The 15,182-nt window shown below is 48.4% G+C and overlaps 1 protein-coding gene across 2 annotated transcripts in view; it reads left to right on the forward strand.

Moving 5' to 3' along the window:
- EXOC4 (exocyst complex component 4) overlaps positions 1-15,182 on the forward strand; it is a 411,272-nt gene that overhangs the window by 325,352 nt on the left and 70,738 nt on the right. For both annotated transcript variants that reach the window (XM_065856603.2, XM_071803542.1), the window contains exons 12-13: positions 3,739-3,875; positions 13,984-14,139. In XM_065856603.2, the coding sequence (XP_065712675.1) occupies positions 3,739-3,875; positions 13,984-14,139 (293 nt within the window). The remainder of the gene's footprint in view (positions 1-3,738; positions 3,876-13,983; positions 14,140-15,182) is intronic.

The raw sequence follows: 15,182 nt of genomic DNA on the forward strand, positions 1-15,182 counted from the left end.
AGTTATGTTAAGAAATAGAAATGGGGCGGATCAAGGCCAGGTTTGATTCCTCTTGCTTTGGTGGCACCAGCTCATGAAGTTTGCTGGTGACATGGGGATGCCTGGAAGGACAGATCCCTGGTGAGCAAGAGAGATCAGTTGAGAGCATCGATGGGCTGGAAGTCCCACCCAGCTCTCACCAGTGAAGTACCAGGGAAAACCGGGAAGTTTGATTGTCCACAGAATCACAGGATCCCAGAATGTCAGGGGTTGGAGGGACCTGGAAAGCTCATCCAGTGCAATCCCCCCATGGAGCAGGAACACCCAGCTGAGGTTCCACAGGAAGGGGTCCAGGCGGGTTTGAATGTCTGCAGAGAAGGAGACTCCACAACCTCCCTGGGCAGCCTGGGCCAGGCTCTGACACCCTCACCCCCAACAAGTTTCTTCTCAAATTTAAGTGGAACCTCTTGTGTTCCAGTTTGTACCCGTTGCCCCTTGTCCTATCATTGGTTGTCACCGAGAAGAGCCTGGCTCCATCCTCCTGACACTCCCCCTTTCTATATCTGTAAAGATGAATGAGGTCACCCCTCAGTCTCCTCTTCTCCAGCTCCAGAGCCCCAGCTCCCTCAGCCTTTCCTCACACAGGAGATGCTCCACTCCCTTCAGCATCTTTGTTGCCCTGCGCTGGACTCTCTGCAGCAGTTCCCTGTCCTTCTGGAGCTGAGGGGCCACAACTGGACACAATATTCCAGGTGTGGTCTCCCCAGGGCAGAGCAGAGGGGCAGGAGAACCTCTCTGACCTACTGACCACCCCCTTCTAACCCACCCCAGGTACCATTGGCCTTCCTGGCCACAAGGGCCCAGTGCTGGCTCATGATCATGCAAAGATGAGAAAAATTGCTTTTGTCTTCCAGGTTGCTACATGAGTTAGGAAGGATTTTTTGATTTTGTATTTTTTATTCCCTATGTCTAAGTGTTGACTTCAGTGCCTCACCCTTAAAGATCAGGATCAGATTCCTGAAAGAGATTTGGGTTCAAGTTGCACAGCGACTTCTCTATTTTCCATTTGTGCAGTCAGAATTGTTTTGGTAGAAATCATTTTGGTTGGACCATAAAATCATTTTGGTTGGAAAAGACCTTTAAGATCATCGAGATGTTCTCGTGGCTCACGTCAGCAGTTGGAAGGTCGCCTTTTCCTCTGCTGACAGACAAACACTGGCCACGGCAGCACTTCTGAGCCTTGTAGGAGTAAAGTGAAGCCCGTCTGCTAAACCCCTGCACTGGTTCAAGTTGTTGATGCTTGAAGGTTGAAGGCCAGCAGCTCCTTAATCAGCCCAAATTCAATGAAGGTGTGACTGTGCCCTACCTCTAACCTGGTGGATCTAAGTTCCTCAGATTATTCGGTAATATTCATACTGCATTTATCAGTCCAAAGATAGAATCATAGAATCATTTTGGTTGGAAAAGACTCTCAAGATCAACAAGACCAACCATTAACCCGACACTGTCACTACCCCGTGTCCCTGAGAACCTCATCTATGTGTCTTTTAAACCCCTCCAGGGATGGTGACTCCAGCACTGCCCTGGGCAGCCTGTTCCAATGCCCCACAGCCCTTTGGGGAAGAAATTGTTCCCAGATCCAACCTCAACCTCCCCTGGTGCAACTTGAGGCCGTTTCCTCTGCTCCTGGCGCTTGTTCCTGGGGAGCAGAGCCCGACCCCCCTGGCTCCAAGCTCCTTTCAGGCAGTTCAGAGATCAGAAGGTCTCCCCTCAGCTCCTGTTCTCCAGCTGAACCCCCCAGGTCCCTCAGCCGCTCCCATCACACTTGTGCTCCAGCCCCTCACCAGCTCCGTTCCCTTCTCTCAACTCGCTCCAGCACCTCAAAGCCTTTCTTGGCGTGAGGTCTTGAGCCTGGTCTTGAGTTTAGTCTCAAGTAAGAGGTGCCAGCTCAAACTCCCACTTTAGCAGGATTTGGGTGGATTGTTAAAACGCTGGTTTTGCCATTGCTGGGGTCAACCAAGCTGGGCTAGAAAAGAGCCTGGGCGCTGTTTGAGTCCTGCAGCCGATGAGCCGTGCTCACCCCTTGGAGCCCATCGCTGCGCAAACAGCATCAGCAGCTGCTGCAGCCTCTCCGCGCCGTCATCTGCTTCATTTGCTCGTGATGACTCCAGGTTGCCAGCCACATAGGGTTGGTTGTTCTCCTCCCTGTGCATCAACCCCAGCGTGGAATTGAATATTTATTAAAACAGAGATACTTGTAATAAGGAGAAACAGCATAAACAGGAGCATGTGAGAGGCAGCTATGCCAGACTACATTTTTGTTTGGACAAAATAATCCCAAATTGTTGCTAATTACAATATGAAAGATCAGTTAATTCCTGTGATTTGCTTAATATGATGAAAGAGCAACCAAAGAGAAGGTTGGGTGGTTTTTTTTTCCTCCAAGTGCAGTTATGAGCCAAGGACGTATCAGGAACAGCTCAGGTGGTGACTGAGCCTTCATTGAAACCCCCACATGCTTCCAAGCCCTGTGCTCTGAATGAGGATGAGGTTTGCAGATGCTGTTTTTTACCAAATCAGGGACAGGTAGCGGAGCAGAATCAATTCCTGTCACTCACGGGGTCACTCCGGAGGAGCAGGATTATGGATCAGGGCCATGGTGCCGCACTTTAATCTGGAAATCAATAGAGAGGGAAGTTGGACTTGTCGGGATGTGGCAGGGATGACGATGTGGGGTTTGATGAGATTTTGCTCTGCGAACAACCGAGTCACTAACTCCACATCCTGATTAACACAGAGAAAGGGGTAAATTCAGCCTTGGGGCAGCTCTCTCCAAGTCCCTGGGGTCCCCCCATGTAAATTTGAGTCCATAATTTCTCAAACAAACCAGGGTGTCCAAACACTTCGGTCTCTTCCAGTGCCTTTGCACACAGCTCAGGAATAACCCTTCACTAATATTAATTCAATTTATATCAACCCAGGACTTTGATAACCTTCCTTCCATGTTGTTTTTAGCAACCAAATTAAACACAGCAGCATTGCAATGTCATAAATACAATCTGCGCCAAATTGCCTCGAGGAGCCTCAGAAATCCCAAAATTCATATGGAACTGTTTGAATATCGAACTTTATCACATATATGGTGCCTCCTTCTGCAGACCATCCAGACTTGCTCATCTAGAGGGTATCGAGCAGGATTTTCGGGTTGCAGATTTGCCTTGTTCCGATGGTTGTAAATACACTGCTTGGGGTGAGAAAGGCATTTCAAGGTGCTACTTAAACATCAGACACCGGCAGCTTCTGCGAATGGGAGCGATGGGTAAAATCCTTCATCTTGAGGATAGTCTGCGATCTGTAAGTCCAGACTTACTGCTCAGGTTGAAATGCTGGGGGTTTGCAGAGCTTAGTGAAGCTGCGAGTACCTGGTTCCTCTGAAAATCACAGTTCTGCAGTTTGAGGTGTCATCTATTGAAGGAAAGACCCGGTGAACTCTGCTGCTCCTCAGCCTATGGAAAAAAATCCATACTCTTTCAGACATGATACTCAAAGCCCTGAGCTGCACTCCTCCATCTCTTGGTTTCTGCTTTTTCCTCCTTGGTTCTGTTTCACATCACTCGGTGGCACAGGCTGCTCCAGCATCTGCTCGGCGTCGGGAAGCATCAGCTGCACGGTTACATCTGTGACGCTAATTAGCAAAACACGAGAAGGCTGAAATTAAGATTCACGCTATTCATACTTGTGCTTTCTTTTCGTTTCCAGAGCACGGTGATTGTGGAGAAGACCGTTCAAGACCTGATGAACCTGATGCACGACTTGAGCGCGTATTCGGATCAGTTCCTCAACATGGTGTGTGTGAAACTCCAGGAGTACAAGGACACCTGCACCCTTGCCTACAGGTACCGGCAGGCTTGGAAACCAATGTATTCTGGAGATACTCCTGGGTTTTTTGCTATTTTGTCATGAGTAGGAAGGAGTTACTTCTAGAAATCGTCTCTGCTGGGATTGTCAACTATGTTTCTTTCTAGGTGGAGAAAAATCTGGAATGGTGATCAGTGGTATAATGGAGAGTCTTGGTTTCCCAGTGACTTTGTGCACATCACACTGTGGTTTAGGCTCTTTAAACGTCGATGATCATAGAATCATAGAATCATAGAATACTAGGGGTTGGAAGGGACCTGGAAAGCTCATCCAGTGCAATCCCCCCGGAGCAGGAACACCCAGCTGAGGTTCCACAGGAAGGTGTCCAGGCGGGTTTGAATGTCTGCAGAGAAGGAGACTCCACAACCTCCCTGGGCAGCCTGGGCCAGGCTCTGACACCCTCACCAGGAAGAAGTTTCTTCTCAAATTTAAGTGGAACCTCTTGTGTTCCAGTTCGAACCCATTACCCCTTGTCCTATCATTGGTTGTCACCGAGAAGAGCCTGGCTCCATCCTCCTGACACTCACCCTTTCTATATCTGTAAACATGAATGAGGTCCCCCCTCAGTCTCCTCTTCTCCAGCTCCAGAGCCCCAGCTCCCTCAGCCTTTCCTCACACGGGAGATGCTCCACTCCCTTCAGCATCTTTGTTGCCCTGCGCTGGACTCTCTCCAGCAGTTCCCTGTCCTTCTGGAGCTGAGGGGCCACAACTGGACACAATATTCCAGGTGTGGTCTCCCCAGGGCAGAGCAGAGGGGCAGGAGAACCTCTCTGACCTACTGACCACCCCCTTCTAACCCACCCCAGGTACCATTGGCCTTCCTGGCCACAAGGGCCCAGTGCTGGCTCATGCTCACCCTGCTGTCCCCAGGACCCCCAACTCCCTTTCCCCTACACTGCTCTCTAATGGATCATTCCCCTGATACTGGTCATAGAGTTTAGAAACTACACGGCTTTTCCCTTAATCAGCCAAAAGGTAACCTTAGGTTGGAAATGGAGAATATAAGGCATCATGGTTAACATAAAAAGCTGTATATAGCTATTGCTTTCTTGTCAAGCAAGTCAAATCCTTCCATTTAATTTTTCCCAAGAGATCTGGCTGTATTTTAATTAATTATATTGAGATTTGGGTATTCAGATCTCGTGACAACTTAGGAATTAGTTACCACAACACAACACAACACGTAGATACACACACACTGGGTTTTGTGAAACTTCCCATGGACTTATTCTTTCAAGGAGTCATCAAATGCTCTGTCCTGGGCTTTGTTTATCAGTGCTTTTGGGTGATCTGAGATCTGCTTTCCCAACCATGGTGTGGAAGCTGAATGCAGCGTGGTCACCTTGGGTTAACACACTGGGTCATGGGGTTTGAGTCCTTTGGATACTTGCTTTATCATAGATTTCCAGTGTAAACATGGATAAATAACTTATTCTGCATACATCCCAACTGCCCAACTGTAAATGGTTTTTTTCTGGAGAGGGGGCCAGGACCGTGTCCCACGCCGCGGGGATAAATACTTGCATTGAAAGCCACTAAAGATGCTGCGGCAATATGAGCTATAATAGCTGCTATACATAATCTCCTTTAGTGGCTAATTGAGGCTGGCGATAGCAGGGGAGGCCGAAAAAAGCCCCTTGTGTTTTCTGACCAAGAGCATTAAGAAATTATTTCCTATTGCCTGGTTTCATTCAGGAGAAGCTTCATCTGGCAAGCGGCTGCGGATGGGCTCATTATTATTATTAATAATGCCAGCTATAGCAGTGAGCACATATGTGGGCTAAACTTCGCCCGAGCGCCCGTGTAAATTGGTAACTGTGCCTGTGCCGTTGTCCAAAATGCTCCTATTTTATATGAAACCTCCCCGACTTGAGCCAAACAATAGATGTAATTTCTTTGGCTTGAACTTAAAGGTCCTTCCTTCCTTCTTCCTTTGCTGATACCATTCCTGGAGTTGGCACCTGCTGAGGAGTAATTAGGACAGCCCTAATTTGGCAATATCCTGATTGCAGCAGGAGGAAAAACAGGAAATGTTCTCGTTTTGCTGCTAGCAAGTGACTGACAGAAATAGAAATCTAGATACATTTCAAATGATGCTTTCCCGGCTGGATCCGCAGGGACGTTGTGCCCTCTGCAGGGATCTCACGTCCGTACGGCTCCACGCGGGGTTTTCCTCGGGTGTTTGAGACCGATAAATCCTCCTGTCGGTGAAGTTGGTGGAGGAAGGATCATTTCTAGCTGCTTCAAATCAGAACAAACCCCTTAGAGATGCGAATTAAGACGATGGGGCGAAGCTATCGGGACAAGGGAGCGCGTGTTTGTTCTGGAGATGTCAAGACAGTGAGGATTTGGGAAGCCGGAGAGATGGTTTATGTAAGATTGGCACGTGGCATTCGTTCGTTCCCTGTGTGTTTCTTGAAGGGGAATGTGAGCAAATGTGGATGAAATGTATTCAAATCCAGGCTCCGCAAAGCGAGGCTGTTTAGCTGGGCATCCTTTGCAGAACAGGCAGCTCTGTCGGGACGTCGGTGCTAAGAAATGCACAGCCGAGATTTTCAATGTTTGATTTCCATTTGGCACTGATTTTTCTAGTGAATGCAAAACAAAACCCCACAACAAAACACGCCAACCCTAACAGAGCTGGTTATGAATGGATTGGGCATTTCTATAACTAGCAAACACAGATTTTCTTTGGTTAAATCGATGACAAATTTCGGAAGCACGTTTAATCTGATCTAGGTGAGATGTCTTCTGCAAATTACCTGGTTGTAAGAAGTGCAATTTCAATTTGACACAAACTGTTTGCCAACACGAGTTATGTTTTCTGACAACTTTATGAGGGGTTGGGGATTAAAGTGAAAACACAAATGGCAGACGGAGCCACAAAACCTTGTGCTGTGTTCATGGCACTTTTCCTGTCTTCTCCAGCCCACGTCCAGCTGCTTACTCAGCAGATTTCTGTGAAAGCCGCTCTGCTCATGGGTTAAGCCTGTACAGTTAAACCAGTTTTATGAGGCTTTGGGAAATACTGAAAGGCCATAGAAGGAATCACAGGGACAGGGAAAACCTGACTAGTTCGGGGTGGCTGCCCTTAACATGGGTATTTCCTTTTACTCTCTTGCCAACACCCTTCTCGGCCGAGTTTTGCCGTCTTGAGCGCTAAACTAATCTCTTTACATGTAGAATCATAGAATTGTAGAATCATAGAATGCAAGGGAGTGAAAGGGACCTGGAAAGCTCATCCAGTGCAATCCCCCCATGGAGCAGGAACACCCAGCTGAGGTTCCACAGGAAGGGGTCCAGGCGGGTTTGAATGTCTGCAGAGAAGGAGACTCCACAACCTCCCTGGGCAGCCTGGGCCAGGCTCTGACACCCTCACCAGGAAGAAGTTTCTTCTCATATTTAAGTTGAACGTCCTGTGTTCCAGTTCGAACCCACTGCCCCTTGTCCTATCATTGGTTGTCACCGAGAAGAGCCTGGCTCCATCCTCCTGACACTCCCCCTTTGTATATCTGTAAAGATTAATGAGGTCACCCCTCAGTCTCCTCTTCTCCAGCTCCAGAGCCCCAGCTCCCTCAGCCTTTCCTCACACGGGAGATGCTCCACTCCCTTCAGCATCTTTGTTGCCCTGCGCTGGACTCTCTCCAGCAGTTCCCTGTCCTTCTGGAACTGAGGGGCCACAACTGGACACAATATTCCAGGTGTGGTCTCCCCAGGGCAGAGCAGAGGGGCAGGAGAACCTCTCTGACCTACTGACCACCCCCTTCTAACCCACCCCAGGTACCATTGGCCTTCCTGGCCACAAGGGCCCAGTGCTGGCTCATGGTCACCCTGCTGTCCCCAGGACCCCCAGCTCCCTCTCCCCTACACTGCTCTCTAATGCTCTCTAATAATGCTCTCTAATGTCTTTCTACAGCAACCGGCCTCGTGTTTAGTTACATTCATGTTGAAATTGCACATTCTTATTTTACTGACCAAGTTTAAGGTCTGTCCTGTGTGTCCACCTCCTTCCTATCAATCTTCATCTTCTCTCCCTTCTCTCTCTTGCATGTTTTTCAACCTACCCAAAGAGTCTGAGTAAAAGCAGCAGTCACCTAAATGACTGGTTTTAGCCTGTAAAAAAGAGATGGACATCTCCAAACAGTGATTCACCTTAATAAAATGTCCCTCAGTTCTCTCCATCTGCTGTGAAGGCAACTTGTGGTGACCAACCAGCCTCCTTGATGAACCATCTCAGCTGAATCTACAAAACTACATGGGGTAAAACTGGGCCTAAATCTCTCCAAATGATGGAGGGAAGAAAAAAAATCACAGTCCCTGCATTCCAACCAGGCAAATTAAAATTAAGCCCCTTTTATTGATAAGGAAATGAGGAGCAGATTAATTTGTCTGAGGGGTGGAGTCTGCAGTCACATAGGATTTCTCACTCTTGCCACTCAGGTTACGACTTCCTATCGGTATCTTTCCCTTCTTGACTTCATTTTTTGGTTTTAAGCTGTCTTTTTGATTCTTTTGGGTCAGAGATCAGTCTCTCTCAGACCTTTAGGTACATGGCACGTGCTGCTTTTAAACTCTTAGCAGTGAGATCAGTGCTCAGCGTGGAAACATCACCCTGGCCAAAAATTCAACAACACATTTGGCACAAGGCAATGGAGTCCAATTAACCCCCAGATGTTTTCCTAATGAAAAGCCATGGCTCCCCAGCTGTGTCCAGGGACGTTCCCCATCGCTCTGGTCCCAGTGCTGCAAACCTGGGCCCGTTCCCACCAGCAGATGCTTTCTGGATAAAACCCAATGAGGTGTGGTGGGGTGAACCCTCCTGCCATCACCTGTGTAAGTGTTACACTCGTTTCCGACCCGCTCCTGGGTACAAACAGATGGCGTTTTCCTTGGCCCGTTGAGCTGTGAATTAATTAGTTGCTTATGGCACTGGTGGTAGCAAGTAACCCTATTAGAGCAGCAGGAATAATTGCATAGGAGCTGGGGAGAAGAAGGGGGGGGCATTTGAAAGGAAGCGTTTTGAGCTGTACTCAAACATGTCATCCCGTCTTGTGATAATTTACTGGAGGACCCGAATTAAATTGACATTGATAGAAGTTACGGAGGTTGAAAACTGGCTGAGATGCCAGAAAGAAAAAGGAGTCTGTAATTGATGGGGCGTCTAACCGAGACTGGGGGATGTACCACCCTATTAACATCTTCCTTAATGAGGGGGTGGCTGGAGTAAAACTAACCTGTCAATAAAAATTAGGAGGTGTTGCAGTCACAGAATCCCAGAATGTCAGGAGTTGAAGGGACCTGGAAAGCTCATCCAGTGCAATCCCCCCATGGAGCAGGAACACCCAGCTGAGGTTCCACAGGAAGGTGTCCAGGCGGGTTTGAATGTCTGCAGAGAAGGAGACTCCACAACCTCCCTGGGCAGCCTGGGCCAGGCTCTGCCACCCTCACCAGGAAGAAGGTTCTTCTCAAATTTAAGTGGGACGTCCTGTGTTCCAGTTTGAACCCATTGCCCCTTGTCCTATCACCGGTTGTCACCGAGAAGAGCCTGGCTCCATCCTCCTGACACTGCCCCTTTCTATATCTGTAAACATGAATGAGGTCACCCCTCAGTCTCCTCTTCTCCAGCTCCAGAGCCCCAGCTCCCTCAGCCTTTCCTCACACGGGAGATGCTCCACTCCCTTCAGCATCTTTGTTGCCCTGCGCTGGACTCTCTCCAGCAGTTCCCTGTCCTTCTGGAACTGAGGGGCCACAACTGGACACAATATTCCAGGTGTGGTCTCCCCAGGGCAGAGCAGAGGGGCAGGAGAACCTCTCTGACCTGCTGACCACCCCCTATGGGAAGTAATGGGGACGTAATTCCAAGGGACCCATGGAGTGGTGGTGGTGTCCCAACATCGATTAATTTGAAGCTCCCTATTGATTTCAACGGAGAATTTGATTTTGGGCTCCGGTGATTCATGAACTCACAAGTACCACATCACCAAAAGGTGAGAAAAGCAGGAATTGTGTGGGTAAGGCTCTCGAAAACCCCGACCCTAGAAGAACAAGGACACCCAGCTCAGTTTGCAACTACAGCAGCTGAACAGCCTCCCCTCTGTCCTCCCCCAACACCTACTCCAAAAGGAACCGGATTGTTGAGGACAGCAGATAATAAGGATCATAAAACAGAGAGGTAGCTCTGTCCTGTGCGTAACTCCAGCAGAAGACTCTCAGAGATGCCTCCCATCTGAGGGGCTGTGATAAGGCTGTAAATAATTGAAGAGAGTAAACAGTGGAAGTGGTGAGAGCTGAGGCTGCTGTAAGGGGAAATAACGGAACGTAATGGGATGAAATTGAGTAAAATAAAACACGAGCACAGTATCAGGGTTGTTTTTTTTCGGTCCGAGAGTTAAATTTGTTCAACTGTGAAATAGACTCCCAAGGGAAGGAGACTATTACTTTAGTCATTTAAATCCAGAGAGGACAAAGCACTGGGTAATATATTCAATGGAACAGTTGTCTTGCCTTGGCAGAGAAATGGCCAGATATCATCAAATTCAGTTTTTCCATTCCGAATGTCAGAGATTCTGGTGTAGCTCTATTTTTCCCCTCGGTTTACCAGGGTGGAAAAAAGAGGTCTTTTTTTCACAAGTGGAAAAACACCAAGTTCCCAACAACAGCAGAAAGCCAAAGTGAAATTTTGACGCCAAGGTCTTCTGCGGCTGGAAACAAAACTCATTCTTTTGTCCGCGGCAGATTGGACATGAAATTTAAAGAGAAGGAAAATGTCTATGTAAGTGCATGTGACAAATCCATTTTCACAAACCCCGTGTACTTACCGAGCAGAGGTTGTTTTCTTGTTGGTAGGTGAAAGGAGTTAAAGTTGCTCCATGCTGGTGCTCTCCTTCAAGGTAGATCAACGTTAGCTCCTATCTCAATACCCTTTCCACCATTTTCCTTTTCAAACCACATATACACAGTGTGATGTCACTTTTATTTCTGTTTATTGACCAAAACACACCTTTCAGGAAATGTAAACTAAGACCACAGAACTCATTACAAATGTGTAGGGTCTTTATTGTGATCTTAGAATCATAGAATCATAAAATCATTTCATTTGTAGAGACCCTCAGGATCATCGAGTCCAACCATAACCCAACTCTGACACTAAGCCATGTCCCTAAGAACCTCGTCTAAACACCTTTTAAACCCTTTCAGGGATGGCGACTCCAGCACGGCCCTGGGCAGCCGGTTCCAATGCCCAACAACCCCTTCTGTTAAGAATTTATTCCTAATATCCAACCTAAACCTCTCCTGGTGCAACTTGAGGCCATGACCCTTCCCAAAATGACCACCTGAATTCTAGCGACAGCTCTGAGCATCTGTTTGCCCCGTGCACCATCCTGGCTTGGATCCAGAAGTCTGCAGCTGAGTGAATAGGAGGTTTAGGCTGGACATGAGGAAGCATTTCTTTACCAGGAGGGTGGTCAAACACTGGAACAGGCTTCCTACAGAGGTGGTTGATGCCCCAAACCTGTCAGTGTTTGGGTGGCACTTGGACAATGCCCTTGACAACATCCTTTAGCTCTTGATCAGCCCTGAAGTGTTCATGTGTTTGGACTAGATGGTCATTGTAGGTCCCTTCCAGCTGAAAAGTAGTCTCTTCTAGTCTGTTCCAAATGGCTCTGCAAGGTCCCCATTGAGCCAACATGGGCTGAGCCAACACGGGTACATCCACACTGCAGCACCCACCAGCTCCTGTTCCTGGTTGACAGATCCAGTGTTGAATCTCTGCATCTTTTTGATGACCAAATTTTCTCTGCATTTTGGAGAAGTCATTTCTTCTGGGGAATAGGGACAGTAACAGAAAAAGTTCTGTCTGGCATTTACGCTTCTTCAAGCCCTCGCATTGTAGGACCCAGCAAATATGCGTTATTTTTGGTGTCTTGTACCCCTGTGAGCAAGGGTGGTGGGTGTTTAAAGAGCAAACACAGGTCCCAGAGCCTTTTCCGTATTTTTGCGTAGTAGAAGGTGATCAGTGTCTTAGCACCTGAGGGGGATCTTGATTCTGTTGCTAACTTGCAGCTCCGTAGGAACAGGACCTCTAAGACCTTGTCTTTTCATAGAATCATTTTGGTTTGGAAGAGACGCTTAAGATCACGGAGTCCAACCATGACCTAACTCTAGCACTAAATCAACTCCCTAAGCATCTCAGATGCTTCCTTCCTCAAGTCACACTGCACTGGTTGTTCGGTGGATTTGCCCTGTTCCCATTACAGAGGGCAGAACAGATCCCACTGCTGCTCATCAGAGAGGTCACCACCGTGCTATTGCTTTGAGAGACCTGGACAGGTTGGAGAGTTGGGCGGGGAAAAATTTAATGAAATAGAACAAGGGCAAGTGTAGAGTCTGGAATCTGGGCAGGAACAACCCCAGGTTCCAGTGGAAGTTGGGGAATGACCTATTAGAGAGCAGTGTAGGGGAAAGGGAGCTGGGGGTCTTGGGGACAGCAGGGTGAGCATGAGCCAGCACTGGGCCCTTGTGGCCAGGAAGGCCAATGGTACCTGGGGTGGGTTAGAAGGGGGTGGTCAGTAGGTCAGAGAGGTTCTCCTGCCCCTCTGCTCTGCCCTGGGGAGACCACACCTGGAATATTGTGTCCAGTTGTGGCCCCTCAGCTCCAGAAGGACAGGGAACTGCTGGAGAGAGTCCAGCGCAGGGCAACAAAGATGCTGAAGGGAGTGGAGCATCTCCTGTGTGAGGAAAGGCTGAGGGAGCTGGGGCTCTGGAGCTGGAGAAGAGGAGACTGGGGGGTGACTCATTCATGTTTACAAATATACAAAGGGTGAGTGTCAGGAGGATGGAGCCAGGCTCTTCTCGGTGACAACCAATGATAAGACAAGGGGCAATGGGTTCGAACTGGAACACAAGAGGTTCCACTTAAATTTGAGAAGAAACTTGTTCATGGTGAGGGTGTCAGAGCCTGGCCCAGGCTGCCCAGGGAGGTTGTGGAGTCTCCTTCTCTGCAGACATTCAAACCCGCCTGGACCCCTTCCTGTGGAACCTCAGCTGGGTGTTCCTGCTCCATGGGGGGATTGCACTGGATGAGCTTTCCAGGTCCCTTCCAACCCCTGACATTCTGGGATTCTGTGATATGCTCACCATGGAGACAATGGGTGGCAGGCTCTAGAAGGAAATGCCAGCAGCCCTGACTCCCACTCGCCCTTTCTAAGACATAGGAAAACACCTTCCAGATCCTTGTGGTCTACTCAACAACCCAAGAGTGGGAGAGGACTTTCCTTTCTCACCAGTGTGGCCAGTGAAGTAGCAAACATTGACAAGGACTATGCTGCTGGTTGTTCATGAGCAATCCTGACACAAAAAACAGGCAGCTAATTGACTTTTCCAAATACAGCATCCCATTTGTCTCCTGCAATTGCCAGTGAGGAATTCAGATTAGTTACACTGCCAAAAATATTAAACAGGGAAAGTCTTAATAACCGGAATATGCTGTAATCTTTAATTGGATTTCACACGTACATAAAAATTAGCTGAAATCTCTATTATTAGCTTTTTTGGATGACTGAAGAGAAGATGCTGGACCCTTCATTTCCTCTTGTTGCTTCGGCCCTGGTCCCCAGGCTGGACCAGCTGGTGTGCGGTGAGCTGGTGGCTCCCACCCAGGTCTTCCTGGGCAGGTTTCCACCTTGCAGTCACAACACCATCAGCAGCGGCTGCCGAGCTCTGTTGAGATCACAAAGAACAAATGAGCCATGGAGAGAACACCTTCTCTCTCTTCTGCTACAGAACCGCCTCCTCCGGTTGTGTCAATGATTGCAGTTGAACCATTTCAAGGGTGGGGAGAATATGGCCCTTTTTCCCTTAAAGACTCTATCAAAATACATCAAGAGTTGTGAGTTTTAAGAGAATTTTATATCCTGTCCACCCGTGTTGCCGTGCCCCCAACAGCAGCGCTTTGTTCGATTCTTCTTTGGACTCTTTCCTTAATGCACCTTTGTATGTGATCGGCGTTTTAATGAATTGGTGCGGAATTGCGTGAAAAACACAATTTGCTTCGCGCTAATGTGATTGTTGCCGCTTCCCCCGCAGGAGCATCGTGCAGTCGGATGAGAAGTTGGTGATCAGCGCCTCCTGGGCTAAGGACGACGATATTAGCAGGCTCCTGAAATCCCTGCCCAACTGGAGCAACATGGCTCAGCCCAAGCAACTGAGACCCAAGAGAGAGGAGGAGGAAGACTTTATAAGGTAAAATGTTAAATGAAGTTGTAAAAGGGTTTCAAGGAGAGTACAAATAATAGTAAAACTGGCTGGGAACAAAATAACTATGGTGTTTGCATAGCTGTTGTGTCCCCAGGTGTGAGAAGAGATTGAGATGTGGTCTTTCCTCAAGTGGAGTAAGGAAACTTGAGTCCATGTGCCCTAACACTCCATGATCTCAAAACTTTGCTGACCTGAGAACTCCTCCTGCGTTGCCTGGATTTGGTTCTGCTGATGATATTGAGAAAGGAAATTATCTGTTTGGGCGATTTTTCTAGGCTTTGCTTATCAGTCGTGTGATGGCTTGGTAGATAAACCATTCTGAAGCTCTTTATCCTTCAAGAGAAAGGAGAAAGCAGAGCTGCTTCTGAATGCAACAAGGACAGAGGAGAGCGAGGTTGTGGTTCGATAAGGACACTTCAGTGACAGCAGCGTCTTGTGCTTTCCTGACCTTTTGCTGATTTCTGATTCCTCTGTTCACCTCAAATCCTGGAGTCAGTTTTGGGCCCTCATGCCTTGAGGTGCTGGAGCGAGTGGAGAGAAGGGAACGGAGCTGGGGAAGGGGCTGGAGCACAAGTGTGATGAGAGCAGCTGAGGGACCTGGGGGTTCAGCTGGAGAACAGGAGCTGAGGGGAGACCTTCTGATCTCTGAACTGCCTGAAAGGAGCTTGGAGCCAGGGGGGTCGGGCTCTGCTCCCCAGGAACAAGCGCCAGGAGCAGAGGAAACGGCCTCAAGTTGCGCCAGGGGAGGTTGAGGTTGGATGTGGGGAACAATTCCTTCCCCAAAGGGCTGTGGGGCATTGGAACAGGCTGCCCAGGGCAGTGCTGGAGCCACCATCCCTGGAGGGGTTTAAAAGACACATAGATGAGGTTCTCAGAGACATGGGGTAGCGTTGGACTTCGCAGTGTTGGGTTAATGATTTGACGTAGTGGTCTTTAAGGTCTTTTCCAACCAAAATGATTCTGTGAAGAATTGTCCTTGTGAGCACACCTAGGAAAGTGGCTCGGATTAGAGAGGGAAAGAATGACTT

This window comes from Patagioenas fasciata, chromosome 1 (genome assembly GCF_037038585.1).
Source record: "Patagioenas fasciata isolate bPatFas1 chromosome 1, bPatFas1.hap1, whole genome shotgun sequence".
NCBI lineage: Eukaryota > Metazoa > Chordata > Aves > Columbiformes > Columbidae > Patagioenas > Patagioenas fasciata.